General features: G+C 39.6%; 1 protein-coding gene across 1 annotated transcript in view; it reads right to left on the bottom strand.

The window, feature by feature from the left end:
- nxn (nucleoredoxin) overlaps positions 1–22,198 on the bottom strand; it is a 67,837-nt gene that overhangs the window by 6,418 nt on the left and 39,221 nt on the right. The window contains exons 2-5 of the mRNA XM_015003642.2: positions 9,009–9,126; positions 5,107–5,240; positions 2,023–2,123; positions 1,800–1,906 (exon numbers count right to left, since the gene is read on the bottom strand). Coding sequence (XP_014859128.2) covers positions 1,800–1,906; positions 2,023–2,123; positions 5,107–5,240; positions 9,009–9,126 — 460 coding nt within the window. The remainder of the gene's footprint in view (positions 1–1,799; positions 1,907–2,022; positions 2,124–5,106; positions 5,241–9,008; positions 9,127–22,198) is intronic.

Below are 22,198 nucleotides of genomic sequence, written 5' to 3'. Positions count from 1 at the left end.
GCAAAGAGCGTGGGTCATTTCCGTCAATTATCGCTCCGTGGAACGGACGCTTCCCCCTCCCTGCCTCACTCTCCCGCTGAGGTTTTCTTTGCTACGTGGAGATTTTTCTTCTTTCTTTTTTTCCCCTCCTTTTAATAGATTTTATTGGAAAGTACTTTTGCTATAGCTTGCTGTTACAAACACATTCCCCTTACTTCGCAAAAAAAAAAAAAAAAAAAAGAGTGTCTGTTTCTTATCAGAAACAGCCGCCGTGAGCCAGCAAGTGGTTCATGAGTCAGGGAGCTGCACATGTGGACTGAGGTTTGCAAAAGAGGAGGCAATCATGGACTGCAGGAGTTTAAGCTGGATGTGGGGGGGCGGGGGGGGACAGGACTATTGACTCGTCCTCTGGGCATTCCTGACATTCTTCACAGGACAGAGCCAGCTCCAGCTCCAGCTCACATCATCCTCCGCAGCACAGAGGAGACAATCAGGGGAAAAGTGAAGGAGAGACGCTTCACTTCTGCAGTCAGAGAGACGGTTAACTCGATAACCGGTCCACATTCCTCAGGGCGAATCTGTGCTGGTCGCAGAGAGCTGTCAGCAGTCTGATGTAACCCAGCATGGCAGAAATTATAAACCAGCTTCTGGGGATGAGGACAACTTGTCATTAATTGTCGATTATAAGTTCATTAGATTGAAAATGAGTTCCAATCGATTAACTGATAACGTCGGCTTGGACTCGCTTTGGGTGTTGTAGTTTGGCTTCCGTCCAGCAGAGGCCACCACCGGTCATCATCTGAGCAGAGACTGGTGTTGGATGTGAAATGCACTTTATGTGGTTCCATTTTGAAATATTGACACTTGACAAGATCCTTAAGTTTTACCTCAGTGACGCTGCTTGGTGGAGCAGAGTCGACACCTCGTTCAGAGGTTACCGATGTGCTACGAAGACGAGGATGTACAATGGCATAACAGGGCCATTGCAGATGAAAAGAAATAAAGGAGGAGTACATTTCCACCAACAAATTCAGAAATTTTGAGATTCGTCTCAGAAATTTTTCTTGGAAATTTTGGAGTTTGAAACGTCAGTAATTGATTAGAAAAAAGAAAACTCAGAAATTTTGAGATCTCAGAAGTTTTCTACAAAAAACACTTGGACATTTTGGAGACATCAAAAGTGGAAAATCTTTGAGGTCAAAAAATGTGAAAATATGCAATTTTTGAAACTTTGAAATCACTATGTTTTTCCCAGGTAATTTCTGAGATAAATCTCAAAATTTCTGTTTTTTTAACCACTACATCCAAGCGGAGGAGAAAAATTGCAACATGATGAAAAAAACAAACAAACATGATGTCGTGAGTTATTTCACTTTATGATGCACAGTTTTAAGATTCACTTCATGGAGAAGTCTGCTTCTGCATAAACAGCTCTCTGTTCATGTGGGATTAAGTGATTCACATATTTTATCATTTTCATCTTTTATTTTCCATTTAGCTAAGAGGTTCCTCTTTTGTCATATTTTACAAATAAGTTTAATAATGTCAATTTTTAATACAGCTGACAGAAAGCGACATTAAAACTGAATTACGTGCTTTTATTAAGTTTACATATGAAAAATTGAGCTTTCATGTTATGGAAACATGGTCGACCCTCTTGATACAAGAGAAAACTCGGCTTTTAAAAAAAATGGCCGCTTATAAATGAATCCTTAGTGAATCCTTAAAATCAATAAACTTTAGAATAACTAATTAGTAGATAACTTGTATATATTTTCCCTACTTCTATTGGAGGTTTGTAGATGCAAAACTTAAAATACCTTGTATCCCATACAGCCTGTTGAGTCGAGATCTCCGCGCCTCGTCCGAGTACGGGACAGCCAACCACGGCATCTCGCTGAAATACTGCTTAAAAGACTCTTCTGACCTAAAATGGAAAGAGAACATTCAGACGAAGCTCTGCTTTTTACTCCTGTACCTGTTTGAGAAGACGGACGCAGAGGTGACACTTGACGAAGAGAATGAACCGGCAGCGACATTCACCTGTCAGCGCTGACGAACACTATCTCAAACTTGTGACCGGACTCTTTGACGATTCGGTAGGACTCCACCAGGACTCGGGTCAGACTGCGACACGGCGGACACTAAGAGACACACAGAAGCATTTCATTTCACTGGAGCCAAACTCCCCCCCCCCCCAAAAAAAAACTTTAATTGTTTCTGCTGAAGAGGATCTAAAGAGACGGTAAAAAAGTAAAACCTTCAAAATAATGAACGAGATTTGAACATTTTTTATGATTACTTGTTTCAGAAGCGTCTAGGCGTGACAGGAGGCATGAATTGGTAAGAATCTGACCTTAAACTGGATTTGATTAATTGTTTTCACAGCTTAGTTCTTTGGGGGAACTTGTCTCCTTTTTCCAACATTTTCTGTCCTATAGCAAACCAGTTTTTACTTGGGGATCTTTCTTTTTATTAAGTAGCTTCATGCTAACTTGCAAAGGCCCCTTAAGACACACTTCTTGTATCCTGTGTATATATATATATATATATATATATATATTCCAAATAATTGGAAGCTGAACAGAATCTGGATGAATTATAAATGAATTATAAATTAGGACAAGTCTGGTTCTTGTAAATCATAGTCTGGGGAAGAAAAAATAAATAAAAGTTTTTACCCCCAAGCCCCCTTTTTTGCTAACATAGTTATCGCAATCCGGAAAATATTAAAAGTATATTTCATGCTTTCCCATTTTTCTAAGAACCTTTATAAGAAAACCGAGCCAAAGCCGTTTCATGACTCTCACATGTTTGTCACCAAACACCTTTCCAACAAACTGGTAATTCTCTCCGGTTCTGTATCCAGCTTTTTTTTTCAAACACACACGCCAGCTCCTAATCCTGATGCATTACTGCAGATCAGGAAAATGTTTGCTCTGCTGTGTGTGTGGGTTCCAGTCCAACCAGAAGGAGGGAGCGCTGGTATGGCTGGCATTAGGATGACATCAGAGAGTCAGGAGGGAAAACAGAGCGGCCTAGATTCCCCGCCGTTCCCAGGCTCCGTTTGCCGCTCTTTTCTAATCATAAAGGTAAAACTTTAACACACCAACAGTCGATGCGTTTCCATCCAATGTCTTTTTTTCTTTTAAATGTCACATAAAAGAAAGAATAAAAAAAGCGAATGAAGCATGTTTTACGTACTGGTTTGGAGCGAATCAACCAGGCTAGTTTCAAAATTAAAGTCATAATTTCTTCAGACGTTGACACTACGCATGGCCAGAGTTTGGCAGTAACTAGCGACGTTTTGGGAATTTTTTTTTTTTTTTTTTTTACCACACTCTATTATTTACTTTTATTTGAGTGATTCTATTATAAAGTGTTGCTACATTTACTCAAGTAAAACTTCTGGATACTGAATGAAGAACAAGTTTATTTTGATCAAACACGCACATCCATGCAGCTTTTGTTAAATTTTCATAAGTTTTATTTTGAAAGAAACTAATTTGGAATTTTTTTTTAATTTTGCCTAGTTTTGTTATACGAATTATTTTTATTTTGGTCTTTAACAACTTCCACTAAACTTTAGACTTTGATCAGTTTGCTGACGTTATTTTAAGATATTAAATGTTTGATGCTTTGATCGGTTCCTCAGCCTTTTTAACCAAATACTTTTTTCTTGAGTCATTTCTTGGACAGCAAAGGCGAAATATTTATTTGATTAACGTTGTCCTACTGATTATCTTTTATGGGCGGGGCTGCCTATGTGGTGTGCTGGTGTATTTGCCTTCTGTCGATTGCATCCTCTCTTTCTCCCATCAGTTTGTCTAAAAATGTATCCTCAGTACCAAGGATTTTTTTGGCTTTTAACTGAGTGGAAATATGTTGAATTAGTACTAATTTTAATTTTAGCATTTTTGAGAACTCTGCTAACCTCTGCACAAGGCTGCAGTAAAAAAAAAAAGATGTAGAGGTTGCAATCTAGCAGCTCATAGAACTGGAGAGAGTCTTACTTTGAAAAGCTTTGTGCATCTGCTACGTCAGAACTTATTCAGGTAAATGTGTTTCCATCGTCCATCTCGCGCTTTAATGTCAATGTTGATGGAAACAGTTCATTTGTATTTGGGTGCCCAGAAAAGGGACCATTGGCAGCTTTGAAGTTGAAAAACTAAAACCCATCAACCACAGCAGATATTCTTTAGTTTTATTGTGGTTTTGTCACATACAAGGGGAATTTTTTATTTATTTTTTTTATGAAGGGGTTGGAGCTTCAATGGATCAATGAACAAAAATACTAAAGAACACGCCCAGAGACAGACAAACACACTTAATGAATGGACAGACAAAAGGACAGAGACGGACAAAACTACAGATTAACAAAACAATGACTGGATGGACAAATGCATAGAGGGATGGACAAAAATACAAACATTTATAAACATGGATGAATGGATGACTGCATGTGTGGACAAAAAGGCAGAAAGTCAAATGGACATCTAGACAAAATGATGGCTTAACGGACAGACGAACAGACAGACAGACACAATGTTTAAAGAGTGTGGGATAAGGAAGGTAGAAATTTCTCCCAAACAACAAACCACACAAAAAAAATCTCTTGCTTTAAGGAGAAAACCACAGTGAAGAAAGCTCCATACTGAGGTGCTGGTGTTCCTGGTTTCATCAAACGACTGAGCAGAGATGAAAACGCTGCTCTAATGGCATTTTTGTGACTCTGTTCTGTTCCAGGTTTTAATGTGCTCGGGACTCCAGCCAGTACATCGAGGCGTCACCGCTCTGAACCGGCTGCGGCTCTGCCAGCTGCTGTGCTGACTTGCTTTAGGAGACCCGACGAGCTGCGTCTCCTCAGCGACGGATCATCGCCCAGTCATGAAACCTCGGTCGGCTATCGGACAAATGGCTGCAGCCCACTGAGGTGTAGTGGGCTGCAGGTCCAGAGGTGGAGAAAGGACTCAAAGATGGCCGACGGCTTCTAATGTAAACAGACGAACAGCGGAGTCGCCTCCTCCTGCTCTGATCTGCTGTCAGTTTTTAAGAGTTCAGACGTCTGGAAATTAAAACAAAAAAACCAAAAAGGGGCTCCTCTTTGTCTTCTCTCTCCTCACTCACCCAGTGTGCTGAGAAATACACTCCCACATAGTGTCCCTCCAGAGAGCTGCTGTCTGCTGTCTGCCTGTTGTTCCTGAGCAGAGGCCCCGCCACCACCTCTGCGAAGGGCTTCGGGCCCCAGGGGAACTCCAGACCTGAGAGGAGGGGTGGAGGGGAAACATGGGAAGAGATTACTGCTAAATTCAACGCTGAAGGCCTAAATGTTTAACATCCAGGTAGAACAGAGATGACTGGTTCGTTATTTGTTTGGAAGCTTCTCCATAATGCAACTACAAACTACTGTTGGCACCCCAACAACAGCAAGCTCACAGGGCTAATCATTAGCTAATAAAAGTAGTTGAAAACAGAAAGGTCACCATCTTTCTTTTTTTCTTTTTAAGTTTTGTTTGATGAAAATAGTAAAGTCCCCTAAATGTTTAACAGCAGGCAGGCGGAACAGAGATTGCTGGTTCATTATTTGTTAGGAATCTTGTCCATAACACTACAAACAGAGTGCTAACAATAGCAGGGTCATGGTGCTAACTATTAGCACCAACAGCACTCATAGCTAATAAAAGTCATTGAAAGCGCTTTGAAGAAAGGTCATCATTCTTCATTTTTAGTCTTGTTTGACTAGAAAATCCCCTAAATGCTTAACAGAAGGCAGGTGGACCGGAGATTGCCGATTCATCATTTGTGTGGAAGCTTGTCCATAACTGAATGACAAACCGCTGTTGGCGTGCTAACTATTAGCGCTAACTGCACTTGTAGCTAATAAAAGTTTTTGGAAACAGTTTGAAGAGAGGTCACCATCTTTACTTTTAGTCTTGTTTGACAAAAAATATGTTTAATTCCCTACGTGTTTAACAGCAGGCAGGTAGAGCAGAGATTACTGGTTCATTATTTGTCTGGAAGCTTGTCCAGAAAGCAACTACAAACTGCTGGCAGCATGCCAACAACAGCAGGCTCACAGTGCTAAATGTTAGCCTGAAATGGACTAATGGCAAAGAAAATTTTTTTTTGAAAACTGGTTTGAGAAAGGTCATCATCTTTTGTTTTTAGTTTTGTTTGACTAAAATAGCCACTACAAGCTGCTGTTGCGTCCCACCAACAGCAGGCTCTGTTAATGCTAACTATTAGCTCTAATGACCAATAAAAGTTGTTGAAAACTGTAAGTAGTGTGTTTTTAGTATTGTTTGACTACAATTGTAAATCTTGAACCGTTTTGTGCAAATCTTAATCTACCGTGTACATCCATGATAATAACTCGGTACATGAAAACTTTCACACTACTTACAAAACATGCCATCATAAACCTGAATGCTAACTTGATGTGCATCCAGAGTGGCCAGAAATAAAGTAAAAAAAAGAAAGAAAAAAAAGAAAAAAAGCAGCAAATTGTCTGATTCCAGACACCAAGCTGCAAAATTTTTTATTTTTTGGTGACATCTACTTTTTGAAACACACACACACGCCAAACACACACACACATACAAAAAAAAAGAAGAAAAAAAACGGTTTTAATGAACATGAAAAGCCAAGCCTCTCAAGCAAATCATTGCTGCCTGTAATTCTGCCCTCCAGCTCTTTTTGACACTTTTCATTTCCTTTTCAGCGTGCTCTCATTGTCCTGCTCCTGCTCTGGAGATGCATTTGGTTAAAAAAAAAACCCCAAAAAAACCGAGGGTCTGGGGGGTAATAATAAATAAAACCTTGTATGGCTGATCATAATAGCCTCTTTATGTGAGCGCGGTTGTCTAGTGCTTCATTAGGCAGGAAGGACACGTCTGTGCTGCGCTGGCGTTCCCTTTCATTGTTGTCCTGATTGTAAACGTGCACTCCATCTTTACGCTGCAGGCCAGTCTGCCGCCACTCAAGTCAGGCCTTTTCACAGAGAGTGAAAGGCAGAGAGAACATTACTGAGGGTCCTTTCTCACACACCCCTCCCAGTTTCAGCGTGCAGAAAAACCCCCCGGTTTTACTGCCCTTTTCCAATTCAAACACCAAAACGTAGGACCGCAGGAGAGGGATCGGTTTGTTACATTGTCACACCTGATTAATAAATCAGTAAAATGACAGAAAAGTCAGAAAATATCAAGTCCAAGATTACACTCGCTGAAAAATCCTCATTTGCAGAGATCAATCTTTTCTCTTAAAAAAAAAAATGGGAGTCTGAGGAGGGTTTAATAAAAAATCCTGAGATACTCTTATTCCCTCATCTTTTCTGTTTTCCTGCCATCAACAACATGTTTCCCTTTATTTCCCCCCAACATCAGACAGAGATGAGGCACTTTGGAAGATTTTTTTATTTCTTCAGCTGCAGAGGACGAAATAAATGCAGCCTCACTTTTGTTAATTATCTGTCTTCACTTCAAAGTACATGGAATTACAGGTTTTTCCAGATAAGTCGCTGTGAAATGGTCACACTGTAAGAATCACAGAATTATAGAACTAGAATTATAGTTGCATTAACCCAAACAAGGAGGAAAAGTTATAACTCTAAACTCGAGAGCTTGTACGAGTAAAGGGTTTTAACTTGGATTATTATTACAGCATCATTAACATGCATGTAATAATAATAATTGACATTACATTTTGTCCATATCTATTTTGCACTTACGGACTAAATGCTTTATTATTTTTGAATTATTGTTTTTCAATATTTGACTACTTCTAAGGGAAAATGAGTTAATAATAATTACAACACTTATTTTCCCTGTGGGATCATTAAAGTATTTTTGAACTGAATTTGAATTTAATTGAACTGCTAAGCCTGTTTAATTGGTGGGAGCTCTAATTCTAATTCACTTCCTTACAGTTTGTTTTATTCCTGGCATTTTTAGGAATTCAGTTTAAAAAAAATAATTAAAAAAAAGAAAACAGTTCCATGTGCCATAAAAGCCACACCGAAAGTCATTAGAAAATGAGACAAAGAATGCCAGAAAATGAATTTTAAAGATTTATGTCACTCCAGAGCTGCAACCAGTTGGAACATAACTTCCATCATATTTTCCAGAATGGTTTTCCGTCCTTTCAGTGGTTGTTGACTGGAGAATCTGTCATGCCGACTGTGCTGGGAGATGCACATCTGGCGTTCAGACGTAGCAGCAAGTTTTAGTGTTGATGACCGGCGCCATGTTTGCCATTTGTGAGACAGTGGCTTCTTTTAATACTCGGAGATTTGAACATACATGATGAAGTATACTTGCCTTTATATTCCAGATAAAATTTTGCACCAAAATTCATTCTTGAAATCACTTTCTGACATCATAACGTCACTTAAACATTCAGACTTTGTGCTTTAGCACACTTTATTACTATTCTGGGCCAAAAAGAGCAGAAATTATTAATCCAGAAAGGAAACGTTTGCTACAAACATACTTAATGAACTGTTTCGGACAGTGACACAGTAAATACAGTTACAACTACGTAGGTGAAACTGGATTATGCATTACAACTACATTGCGTATATAAACTCTTCAGTATAAACGCCACAAATTGTCCATTTTGAATGATTTATTTGATTGTGCATTTTCTTTTTGACATAACAGTAATTCCCCCTGCATACAATAACAGTTTTTGTGTAATGACATACTGTAACACCAGATTGTCTCCTACGCAGCCACAGTAATGCTGGGTGTTACCCACAAGCCAGAGCGAATGATGAATGCTTCCCACCAAGATTTCAGGGTAATAAAGCCATGACATGGAAAATTTATATGTTCTACTGTCCTTTTTACTCTGTTATGCGTTTGGTTGGCCTTATAAACGGTGGTTTCCTGAAAGGCTTAATGGTTAAAATTAACCCCAACCTCCAAAACCATCCAGTGAAGTGAAATAAGGTCAGAGCTTCGAGAAAAAAAGTGAGAAATGAATCTGAGTGTTGGTCACAACACGGTGCGCATGCAGGTCATTGTTCTCACCTTTAGGGTCGTCTCTCACCACCAGCAGACCGTTTCGACACACCACCTTTCCTGTCGCAGCGTCCACGAACACCAACGAAGGGATGCTGGTTACTTTGTACTTGTTCCACAGTTTCATCTGCAGAGAAAGGTGAGGGGGTGGGGGGAAAAAGAAGAGAGCTTAAAGTAAGTGGATGGAAAACACCTCCAGGGAGCAGACTTGGGTTTATTTTGGTTGTAGATGGGAAACAATTTACCCAGGCTAAAATTACATCTCCAGTCCTGGTGGGTGTCCACTAGAAGTGGACACCCACCAGTGTAAACAAATGTCACCAGAATACGACAAGTATTTTAGAGAACAAACATGCTCTCTGTTGTTTAAAGGAAGAGCACGGGACCGAGGGAGAAGAAAAGCAGCCCTGAGAGCGAGTTAATAACAGAGGGTGGGAAAGAAAGGACGGGTCAGTCGGACAGGGCTCACGGCGTTCCTGCCATGACGCAAAGAAAGCTCGACGCAGAAACGCAGCTTAGAGGGATTCGTGCGTCTTGAAAAACATCTGCGGGCGTCGTGTTCAGTAATGCCTTCTGGATGACACGATGACGCAGAGAGGGCCTCGTAAAGCCAGTGAGGACGCTCTAGAGACAGAAATATGAGCGTGAACTATTCAGGTGGGTTCAGGGATCGGTGCAGACCTCAACATCAAAGAGGAGGTAAACCTTTTCAGAGGCTCACTTTCCACATCGCAGACAAGAGACTCAAATTTGAAACAGTGGCTTTAAGAGGCCGACGCTTTAAGTCACATGATTTAAAAATGTAAACAAGAAGAAAGGGTTTACATTAGTTTCACCCTTTTTGAATGTCTTTTAAAATAACCTAGTTAAAGATGCAATATGTGACTTACTTTTATAAAAAAGTGAAAAGTTTACATTTATTGAAAATGTCAATATGTCGTATGGTATGAGACTGATATTCTATGAAAAAAGAAATTGAGCCGTCTGCCTTCTCCCAGTACCATCTAGAAACAACCAATCAGAGCCAGGAGGCGGGTCTTAGCGCTGTCTATCACCCCTTTGAGGGTCCTGCTCATCCCCCAAAACTAAACTATTAAAATTTTAACAAATAGCTTTCTTGTATTCAATAAGTCTTTGTCAAAATTAAGTTATATATATATATATATATATATATATATATATATATATATATATATATATATATATATATATATAATTTATTTATTTATTCCTAACGAAGTATTGACAAGCAAGAAAAGCTTTTTTTTTTCTTTAGCATATTCCAGGTCTGAAAAGAAGACAAAATGGAATATATGTTTTCCATTTTGTTAGTTTCCCTGTTTGCTTTCTGTATGTAATATGTAAATATGTAAATATGTAATATGTAATACAGCTAAAAGTACAAGTCTGGTATGGCAGTCCTAAGCTCTTCCACATAATGAGTGTTCAGGAATCTCAAAAGTGATTTAGCACAGAGAGCAACTATAAAAGGGCATGGGTTACTAGACATAAAAAAAGTGAAGAAAATCCCATAAATCATGTTGTCAAATCTGCCCTCAGTCCTTTTTTTTGATTAAATGCTTCAGCGTTAATGAAGAGGTGTTAAGAACATTTGTGTCATAAACGTGTTTCTGCTCCTGTACCCGCCGCAGAGAAGATTTAAGATAAGAACTGACAGCTGAGGCACTACAGAGTCATGAGAGAAGTGAACTGAATATAAGGAAGGAAAGTAACGCACACTGCTGGAGAGAGGGAAGGCATGTGCTGCATTTTGACAAGATTAAGATAAGAACAATACGTGCGTTATGATATAGTAATACTTACATAATGGCAATAACTTCAGAAAAAGTCGTTTAAATAGTTAGTAACAGCATTAGTTAAATGTAAGCAGTAAAAACAGCAAAGAAATCTAAAACTATCAAATGTATAAAACCCTAAACTATGAGAAGATTACACACAGCACGCTTTAGTATATGTAATCTCCTCCACTTCCCATATTTGGGAGGTGAGGAGATTGCAAAAGTGATTTTCTTGCATCTAAATTTTATGCTAACCAAAGCAAAGCTAATATAACTTAAGGGAATCAACATTTTTCTAAATAAAATGCAATACAATCTATGTTTTTATGATTCCTTTATTATTCAGCTTACTATGCAAAATGGAACACAATCTTGAGCAGGCGAATTGTCTGGAATAACTGTAAAAACCCCCCAAAACAAAACAAAACAAAACAAAAAAACATGTGGCTAAATTAGCCGCTAATTAAAATGACTTCCCAATTTCACGTCCAAAGAACTGAAATCCTCAAAAACAAACAGGTCAATTATGTGAACTGCTAATAAACTTAGCATAACAGAAGTGGCTGGAGGAACATGGCGTTCTCTCAAGGAGGGTGAAAATTGCATTTAAAAACATATATTACATGGTTCTAACATATTTCAAAATAACCAATTATTGCAAAAACAAATCAAAAGACTGTCCTGGCCAGCAGTCAGAAAACACATGAAGCCACTTAGCCCAGAATGAAAATAATTTTATTTATTTATTTTTTTGATTTTTCTTGTGAAACTGCAGAAATGACTGATGAGCAGCAGGCTTGAGTACATAACAACACTCTGGTTTAACTACGCCAATAACCCTTGACAAAGAGGTCACAGACAGTTGCAACTCCAGGGAATTCCTAATCCATACTCAAGATCCATGCTCTCCAAGATGTGTGCACATTAGAGTCACTCTCCACTCGATGCCCACAGCGCTAATTGGATCATGCTTGACTGAGAACAACATCGTATACCCGCTGTGGGGCCGCTGCGCGTGGAGAAACTGAGGTTTACAATTCTTGATAATCAAAGATCACGGTGATTCTCTTCAGCGATTCCCTTGATGGGACCACTAACCGCCTGCCAGGGTGTGAATTCCCAGCGTATCCACATTTAAATGTTGCACGTCGTGCGTGGCGCGTCAGTTTCACGCGTCTTTGCACCCCTAGTTTTCATGCCTGACTCTTCAAGCAGGTTAGCTCCGGTGGTGATCCCTCAAAGCTCCATGGCCACAGACTTTAAAACAGACCCACCTACTTCAAGCTTTGGCTCGGTCCTTGTTCTGGAATGCCTCAAGTCTGCCCAGCAATAAAAAAAACAACAACAAAAAAATGAACGTGTTCTGTAACTGGTGGGTCCCCAGTGGTTGTCACTGTGTTGAGGGAAACAAAGTGGAAGATTCCCCCCACACCCTGTCCAACTCAACCCATGATGGAGCTCCCTCTCCTCACAAATCTACTTTCACTGAACCGCCGCGGCCCGAGGCATCTGCCAGATGCTTCCATTGCTGCTTCGCAACAACAGTGTCACTACAAAGGAGAGTGAAAGCCTTTATAACCGAGGACATGAGAGCTATCCTACCATGGTAGCACATACCAGATAAGTCCTTTTTATCTTTGAGCATTATAAATGAGGAACATAGCTGATAACCCTCTAGGCTCCTTGGGGAAAAGAAAACAGAAAGAACATTAGACGGGTTGGGAAGTCATTAGTGTTTAGAAACTCCAACAATGCTCAGGAAATCGTGAAGAATTCAATAAGGATGTTGATTCATGGGAGACAAAACACAGTTGCAGATCTTATAAATCAAACTTCAATGCACTAATCAAGTAAGCCACTGACAGCACTGCCTGGAAAGTCATCTAGGGACTGACCATCCCCTCCCCCTTTTGACATGTTCAACAAAAGCACTTGTCTTTTCAGAGACTTTTTTTTATTGGAAGTGCCTGCAGGCGTTGTGATCTCTGACCGTAAAGATTTACAGTAGAGGAGCAAAAGAGGGCAGAGACTGTGCGCCTCTCGGATGGATCCTCGAGGAATAAAGCCATGCCCTGTACGATGGCTTCATCAGAAAATGCAGTCAAACTCAAGCGGATGCATTGGCGGCGTCAACACTTGGTCTGAATTCTGAAATGTTGAGTCGTTTTATCATTTTTCAGCTTGCAGACGGATGAGAAACACCCATCTTTGCTCCCGTTACTCCCTTTTTGGCCAGGCCCCAGTCGCTAGCTTCGGCTTACATTCCTCCAGGCTGCGCCCCGCCTCCGCTCAATCTGCTCCCGAGGCTCTCAGTAAGCGTCTGTATCCATTTCAAAACGCTGCTGCTGCTCTTCATGGCTACAAAAGGAAGCCCCTCAACCTCCCACCTCTCATATCACACCGAGCTGGATCGTCTGACCCGACTGTCGCCTTAGCTCGTTCGAGAGTCCTCCCTGCTGTACACATCTAAAAGCCTGTGACAGCCGGCGACCCGTCCTCCTGTGAGCACGTGGTGACGATTCTCTCTGAACTTTGAACTCCGCCTCAACGTCGTTTCCATCAAAACCGTCAGGTTACGGGAAGCTGACGAGTTCTGTGTTTGAATGGCTACGATTGGTGGCGATCTGCCGATCAGAAACACAAAAATTCAATCTGTTCATTCAGAAGCATTAGTTGGTTGAAATGACAACACTCTTCAAGTGTGGATGTTGTTACTGAGAGAAAACAAAACTTCGCAATTTCCAGCAACACTGACGTGTTTAAGAACGAAGTGAGAGGAGAAGCAAAACAGGTGAGAAGCCTCCAGTGCCTGGTTCATAGGGCAAGATTGTAAAATTGTTGGACGATTTTCAAAACCTGAGACCTGAAGATAAAAATATCGATATAACAGGTTTGGTAATACTGTTTGGTGAACGGAACGGCTTAAACCTACACACCAACACTCACGTATCAGATGGGAAATCTGGCAAAAATCTCACGAGATAAAACGTGAGTTCAGAGTAAACAAACATGGCCGACAAGAAAAAAGCATTGGCAATATTTTCTGGACTGTTTTTAACACAGAATAAAAAAAAAAACTAAAGGTTTCTCCACCGGTCTTTCAAATCGGATTTCAGTGGAGAGGGGTGGGGTGATTTCTTTTTGTCGAGTGGATCTTGAAGACAGAAACTGAATATATTTTTGATAAAATGCACAAACATTTTCAGGTGTGCACCCCCACACCTCTTCCCCTCCATGAAAAGAAGAAACCGAGTCAAAACATTAAGCGAGGCATCCAGTTCTTCATTTCAAAAGATAGCCCTGTCCCATCAGATGGAAGATTTTACTGTGAGAGAGCTCTACAACGCTCCGCTTAAAAAACAGAAACATTTCAGATAAACATTTATCCAAATCGTTTCAATTTTCCAATACACACTGGGCAAAAAAAAAAAAAAATTATTTAAAAAGTTCTAAGAAAAAACCTGAACTTTACTAAATTTGGAACTGACAAGTCAAAGGTTTACAGATTCTGGCGATCAGAAGTTTCCCTCAAAATATCTGATCACTATATCGCAAGCGACTTTTCAGTCTGTGAGCTACTACTTCCTAATCCTTTGGATTTCTCCTCATTAAACTCACAGCTTTGTTCATAAAAAAAAGAAAAAAAGAAGGGAATCCTCTGCAAACCGCTAATGTCATCGTTACAAACCCTGTCCTGCGCCAACCAGCTGCAGCATTGGGGAAAATGCACAATAGGTGAAAACTGCAGGATTTGCACCATCCGTCCATCCCCAGTGCCAAATGTGACATCAATCATGCATTTAATAATCCTGTAATATTTCGCTCCTGCAGAACACAGATGGGAGATGTTATAAAGGAGCCCCATTGTTGCCAAGGAAACCCCCCCCGCCCACACCTCTTCCCCTCCATGAAGTCAGGACATGTCACCGAGTGGCAGACACTTTGTGGGCTCTTAGTTAATAATTCAGAGATAAATACATGGGTTTGTGCTGGAAACAGGTGCCAGAATGTCAGAGGGCTAACCAAGCAGAAAAAACAAAAAGAATGAATGAATGAGGGAGTTTGCAAAGAGAGTGAATGTTTCCCCAATTCAGCCTTGTAAGGGACTACAAAGACCCTCACCTCCTGCATCGTGAGAAGTTTTTATGTGGTGACGGAGGGAACGTAAAAAGAAGAAGAAAAAAAAACGCAGGGGGGAACGGGGGGTTGTAAAGGAGCAAAAAGCCACGGCTCAATGAGAATCCGCAGCATTGTCCCTAAACAGAAGTGGGCTTGGCCCTGAGGGTGACATTCTGCCAGGTCAAAGGTCAGATTAGCAGGGGGTGCATACTTCCCTCCTAGTGGTGTTTAGATCAGCCTCCTCCCCCCCCCCCGATGACCCCATAATACACTAAAAGTTTTTTAGCCCTCCTGGAATCTTCCGGTTTCTAGATGAGAACAAGATGTAAACCTGCTACACAAACACACCGTGTCCACATTAAAGTGGGAAAATTTTTTTTTTTACTTTAATCCACCATAAACTGACATCAGTGACTCATCGGCCACAAGAATGCGTTACTTTGAACAGCATTTGCTTCGCAAGGAGAGCGAAATGAAGAAAAAGAAAAAAAGAAAGAAAAAAAAACACCCGTCTGGTTGGAATCAAGTGTGATCATCATGTGATTCCAGGCATCTGTTTTCCATGTGATCCATTTTTCAGATGCCTGATATGTTGTTTAACCCACTCCTCAGCTTTTACTGAGATCAACCCGATCCGTGTTTCTCAGAGGTACAAAGAAGGGGCTCAGCTGTTAGACATCTAGTTATACTGACATTGTTTTTGTAATGCCTTATAAATGTATTTCCTCCCCCTCTCAAACCTTTCCCATTTTAGCACAGTAGAACCGCAAATAAATATATATTTATGTGACAAATCAAAAGACAATTGGGCTTAATTGCGCTTCATTGTGAAGTAGAAGGAAGACAACGCAATGACTTAAAAGAAAATGGATTTAAAAAGAAGAGACAAAAGAAAGAAACCATTGTTTAAAAAACAGAAAGCCATAAAAGGGGCTGTTCAATGTATCAGCTAGCAGGTGGTCTGGACAGACGACAACACTGAACTGGGTAGAGTGTGTGCACAGCACTAGAGCTGAAACAATTCATCAGATTAATCGCAATGAATCGATTACTGAAATAATCATCAGCTAATTTAGTAATTGATTAATCACTAACTGGAGTGTACAGAGTAAAAAAATAAGGCCATTTGCTGAAACAACAACATACTTGGAGCAGCAAAAACTATAATGCATCATGCATTTAAGATAATATATATATATATATATATATATATATATATATATATATATATATATATATATATATATACTTTTGTCTGTAAATTTGTTCTACCCAGTCCTCAAGTGATAGTTTTAGCTTCACCTGGTTCAAGTTCTGTATCTCTAAACTTTTTTCGCTATGTGATTATTAATCGGTTATTTAAAAAAAAGAAAAAAAGGATCAGCCCTGCACTGTGATGATGCTGAGTCAGACAGAAGGGACTGAGCTTTTCACATGTTGATGTTAGAAGATTTTTTTGTGCTTCCTTTCCTACAAATGATCGAGTGCCCAGTAAATGAATTTTCTTATTTAAAAATGGAACTGACTTGTTTATTTGCATCTTTTAATGCATTTCTATTGAAAGAAATAGAGACTTTAAAAAATGGTTTCTTTATCCGATTATTCATCAGAATAATCGGTTGAATAATCGATTACTAATATAAGTTAGTATTTTGTAGGGTACAGCTAAGTCTGGACATCACTTTAAAAAAACCCATTCACATGCAGAAGTAGAGTGGTGGGAGCACTTTAATTTTTAAAAGTTAATGTGAAATGTTTTATTTCTCAGCTGTTGTTGCACTTAAATTTTTTTTATTTTTTTACTTCAACCTTGAGACTAAAAGTGATGTTTGAATCCTATTCCATTTTAAGAAATAAAATGTTTTCTTATTTAAAAAAGGGGATGAACTGTTATTTTTTGCTAACATTTTCTCATACATTTATTTTCCTAACTTAACTTTAAGATAGTAACTTCTTTTTTTCTTTTAAATCGGGACATTAAAAAAAATCAGATTAATTGATTAATCGTCAGAATAATCGAACAAATGATCCATTACTAACATAATTGTTTGTATTTTGTAGGGCTACAATCAACACTGGATATCTCTTTAGAAACCCCATTAACACACAGAAGCAGGGTGGTGGCAGCATCATGCTGTTGGGGAAGTTCATGTTTTGAAAAACATGGGTCTTTTTCTTTCCTCTCCCTAATCACATAAAATCCCAATTAAGAAAAAAACAGCACAAAGAAAAAACATGCCAGGCTGTGTGTCTTGAGAGAATTTCAAAGTGAATATTTCTGCAAGAGACCATGCGTAAAAATCCTCCATCATGCAACGCAATTCTCAGAATGTCCCGCCCTGATTCTGCTTTATCTTCTCTAGCACCAGTCAGGAATCCTTCTAGCTTTAATCTCTGATCTCTGCTGGTCAGTCATTAAGCTGGGTCTGCGTAATGATTCACCTCCTGGCGCAGTGTTTAAAGCCCGGTGCATAAACACTGAATCCTGATTTCCAAGTTGGTCTTACACTCTGCTATCAGCTTACACTTCATCAGGTCAGGGCCTGCAGGCTCTGACAGACACACAGATATAGATGATATAGAGCTGGTCTGGCCCTGGCCCCGCTCAGCCAGTTACCTCAGAGTGACCCCTCTGTAATGGGCTTTCGAGTCTCACAGCTCATGACTTGGAAGGAGAGGTGCATTTTTTTTATGTTTATCTTTTGCATATCGTGTGCCAAAAGGTAATATGACTGCACATACTCCGTCCACAGTAATCGAACACGTACGGAATTCAGATTCTGCAGCCAAGAGAAATACTTTGCATAGCTTATTTAAGAGGGAAAAGAGAATTGAACAACAAAAAAAAATTACAAAGACCGAAAGAGTGATTAGTATGAAAGAGAAAAAAACCCTACAGGTTTGTTTCCAGCATCTCAGAAAGTTTTAAAGCTGCAGTTCTTATCTTTTAAAAACAATGTTATTTTTACATATTTGCTAAAAATGTCATGTGACATGAGATAGTTTGTAAAAAAAAAACAACAAAAAAACAAAAAATTAGCCTCTTTCCTGTTTTCCTGCTGCCACCTGCAGAAATGCACAGCTTGGTCAGAAACAACTAATCAGAGCCAGGAGGAGGGGCTTAGCGCTGTCAAGCAGGTATGCATATGTAACTTACTGTTACAGGAAAACTGCTCATCTAATCACCCTGAGCATTCACGGCATGTTCCGCTGTGGAAAGCTAGCTTTAGCCCACCAGTTTCCAAGATGCCTAAGAGAGCAGCCCTCCACTACTCAGTTCCTTCAGACTAGCTAGCAGTAATTAGCAAACACCTGATGGAAGTAGCTCATTTTAAGAGCTACTTCTCAGTGAAACAGTGATAAAAATATTGCTAAAGGATCAACAGAGGAGCCATGTTATGATGACTTCCTAAAGGCAGAGTTTCAGAAAGAGCAAGGGCTTCTTAAAGACACAGAGGCCCAATTTCAAATTACAAAGTCAAATTTCTTTTAAGTCATAGTTGATATATAAAATATTTTTAGAACAACTGAAGGTAACAGTCAGTTGATTATGCTATAAAAGGATGCCAAGAGCCTGTAAGAGGCACAACACTGATTCTTTTGTTTGTCCCAAAAGAATCAAGACAGACATTTTAAGAAAGCCAATCCAAGCAGCTGAAATTAATAAAGCTTCTGCTTTCAATTGAAAAAATAAAAATAAAATCATTTTATCAACATTAAATCTGCGCAGTAACCATCAAATGTTAATGACAAACCAAAAAAAGACTTTAAAACAGGCCCACAGCCAGTTTGTATGTGCTCTTTCAATGCTTGCTGTTAAATTAGCTACACTCTGCTAACAGGCCCTGTGCAGCTGTGAATCAGATCCAGTCATTACTGTGTCTCTGGTACCCTGATTTCCTGAAGTGCTGATGGCTGGGGAGGAGACGTATGTTGGCGTGTGTGGGTGTGTGTGTGTGTGGAGTGGGGGAGGTGTTTGGTGATTTCCACAGCATCCCTGTTGTGACCTCTGTTTGCCCCCTGCATTTAAGCACCCACCATTCCTCTCTCCCTCCCTCCACACCGGAGCCGTGGAAAGTCAGCCAGAGTCTGCTGGAGCCCAATCCCCGATCCCATCACAACAACACATTAATATTTATGGAAATTTGAAGGAAGCATTTCAGACACATTATCAGCGTGTTCGGCATAAATCACGATCGCTCTGGATCCCGTAGGTTTTATATTCCAGCTAATGAACCGTGAGGCGGTAGATTTGGCTAAGCTACAGCGAACGCAGTTAAAAATTGAAGCCAATTTGTCAGCAGATTGAAAATGGAGACCATATGAAGCATTACAATAGTTTATGAGGAGCTAGTTGCTACACGGGGATTCAAACCAATGCTCCTCCTGGGTGATTAAGTCTTGCCCAGGTCATCCTTGTAAATGAAATTTTAAATCTCTTTTACTGGTTAAACTAGACAACTCAAGACTGACCTTGAATATTTATTTTTACTCTATTTTTGAACTATTTATTGGATTATTTCTGGCACTTTATTGATGCTTTAGACATGGGTCATTAAAGTTCATCATTATGGTCAAGATGACTTCCTAAAGTTCAAACTAAGCATCAAAAGGATCCTTTAGCATCCTGTAACTCAGGGGTCTGCAACCTGCGGCTCCGGACCCTCGAGTGGCTCTTTGGTTTTTCCACTGTGGCTCTTAATAACTCTGACTGAAAATGATGAAGAACCAACAATGTAAAAAAAATAAATAAATAAAAATTATATATATATATATAGCCATAGTAACAAATCTAAGTCTTGGTCATTTTTCTGTTTGAGTTTATTGTACTTCAATGGTTTCCATGGTTACCAGATCTCAAAGTTTCCAACACCTTGTTGAATTGATGCCATGAAGAACAAAGAGCAGTTCTGAAGGTATAAGAAAGGCAGAATTAGGAAGGCAACTAATTAAAAAAAAGTATAAATGTTTAAAAAAAAAAGATCTGCACTTGTCCATTTTCAGGAGGAGAATCTTCAAGAGAAAGAAACTTAACTTCAGCCCCTCTAGTCTGGGTTTTTAGGGCACATCTAATAAAGTGGAGGGTTATTTTTAGCTCCATTGTGCCCGACACTATCGGGAAGAAACCTCATAAATCTCAGTGACATGCTGCATCCACTTTACCTCGTAAAGCTGCAGACAACATGCCTGTGGACGGAGTCTCACACACACACACACACACACACACGCACGCACGCACACACAAGCACCCTATTTGAGCTCCGAAAGCCGGATTCGGTCCACATACTCCATTATTTATCATCTTATGAATTGTTTATTGTTGATGCAAAGTAAAAAAAATAAGTAAATAAATAAATAAAAAAGTACCAGCTTCAAGATCAACGGCGCTAAGCTAAAGCTAAAAGCTGCTCATTACGACGAGTCGTATTCAGACATGCAGTTTCTGTTCACATGGAGACACTTTACATCCACCCATTAACCAGTTTCCTTTTCCAGTCAAACGCTCACTAAAAGTCACATCTGTTTGGCTCCAGCTGCAGAACAGCTCTATGTGTTTTTATAGCCTAGCTCTACATATGGACCTCCCTTGCATCTCTCCCAGCTTCCCCTCCCAGCCCCCCGCCTTCCTTGCTGCCAGCACGCTTCAGCCTTTTGCTTGTTCCTCCTCCCCAATGTACGTTTCACTGCAGCAGTGACAAGATTGACACTTAAATTGGCTTGGAAGTTAAGAATCCCTTAAGACTGTATTTGAGAGAAAACTATGAATAAATCCACAATACCAGTTAGAGAAAATATGGGTTTATTTTAAATTGTAAATACTCTCAATCGGTTGAAATGTTATTTATAATTTAAGTGAGGTATGCTTGGGATTCCATTTAACTGGGATGCCCCAATCCACTTTTTAAACTTTTATTCTAAATCTCAGAGATCTGTATCAGCCGATACTGATCCGATATCAGCTGATATCAGATCCGTATCGGCTGAATTAACTTGAACGTCTTTTTTTAAAACATAGATGTAAATGTATTGAATTATAAATGTATTTGATAACTTGAACACACCAGTAGCTTCACAATCTTTGTCAAAACAACTAAACTTTAATTTGCTCAATGAGTGCAATTAGGAGTAAAACAGCCAATATAAAATAAATAAACTGAAACAGGCTGACCATCTTGGTAAAACATGTAAAAAATAAACTGCAACAAACCTTCATTCAAATGGTTCAGAAAGTGCAATTAGGAATTATTAATATAATCTAAAATAAATAAAGCCTGACGTTGCTCAGAGCACAAAGCATAGAATTAGAATGAATAGATCCACCTTATGAATTGTGTATATCATCACTGATACCGGATGCAGAATTTTTCTTTTTCCCCAATATCGGGACCGATACAGATATTAGTATTGGATCGGTCCATCTCTACCATTTAAGTTTGTATTATTGATAAAAAAAACAAAGTTATTCTCAGATGAGATGGATTGGCTTAAACCAGCATTAAAAAAACGACAAAAAACCCCACAAAGTGTAAAAAGAACAAATCTGCTCTGAGGAACACTTCAAAACGACACCAACTTCAGACCTCAGAGGCTCTGACCGAACACACCCGGTCCTCTTTTCTTGACAGCCAAGTTCATGGAACGAGGTGTAGATCTCTGCCAGACAACCCGAGGCTATACCTCACTTGAAAAGTAAAAAAAAGGGTTCTGATGTGAAGCTCAGAGCCGCTTCTGATACTCCTGCTGAACCTCAAAATAAAACGTCCATCCATTTGTTACCCAATGTCAGAACAGTGCAGGCAACAGAGACGGTGAGACGCCGTTCTCTCCTTAAAAATTCCTCCGGCGTTTACTGAGAAATCCAACGGGACAACCTGGACGTAAGCAGAGGGGGAGAGGATTTCCTTCAGGTGTGTGGAAAACCTCAAGACTGTTCAGTTCAGTGAAGGAGGGTCACTACTGCACCAAAAACATACAAGAGTCCAACCAATTCTCCATTTCAAAAGATACAGTACGATGCAGTGGCGCCTCTAAGCATATCTAAAATTAATGACCCGTTCAGGAAAAAGTATTTTCTTGTTTGACATAGAAAACCAGACCAGGTTTAAACTCTGATATAAGAGGAAATTAAAGGACTAAACCAGTGAAGTGAATCTTTTTTTTAATGTTTTCATGTAAAAAAAAAACACTTTTGAAAAAAAAAAAAATCTAACATTTTTATCTTTTACATAACCAAATACAAGTTTAAGTCTGGAAGGTCTGACATTACCACACTTAGCTCAA

Source organism: Poecilia mexicana, unplaced genomic scaffold, assembly GCF_051168715.1.
Source record: "Poecilia mexicana isolate PSO_F unplaced genomic scaffold, ASM5116871v1 scaffold_13, whole genome shotgun sequence".
Taxonomy (NCBI): domain Eukaryota; kingdom Metazoa; phylum Chordata; class Actinopteri; order Cyprinodontiformes; family Poeciliidae; genus Poecilia; species Poecilia mexicana.
This window is presented reverse-complemented; position numbering and strand designations above follow the sequence as displayed.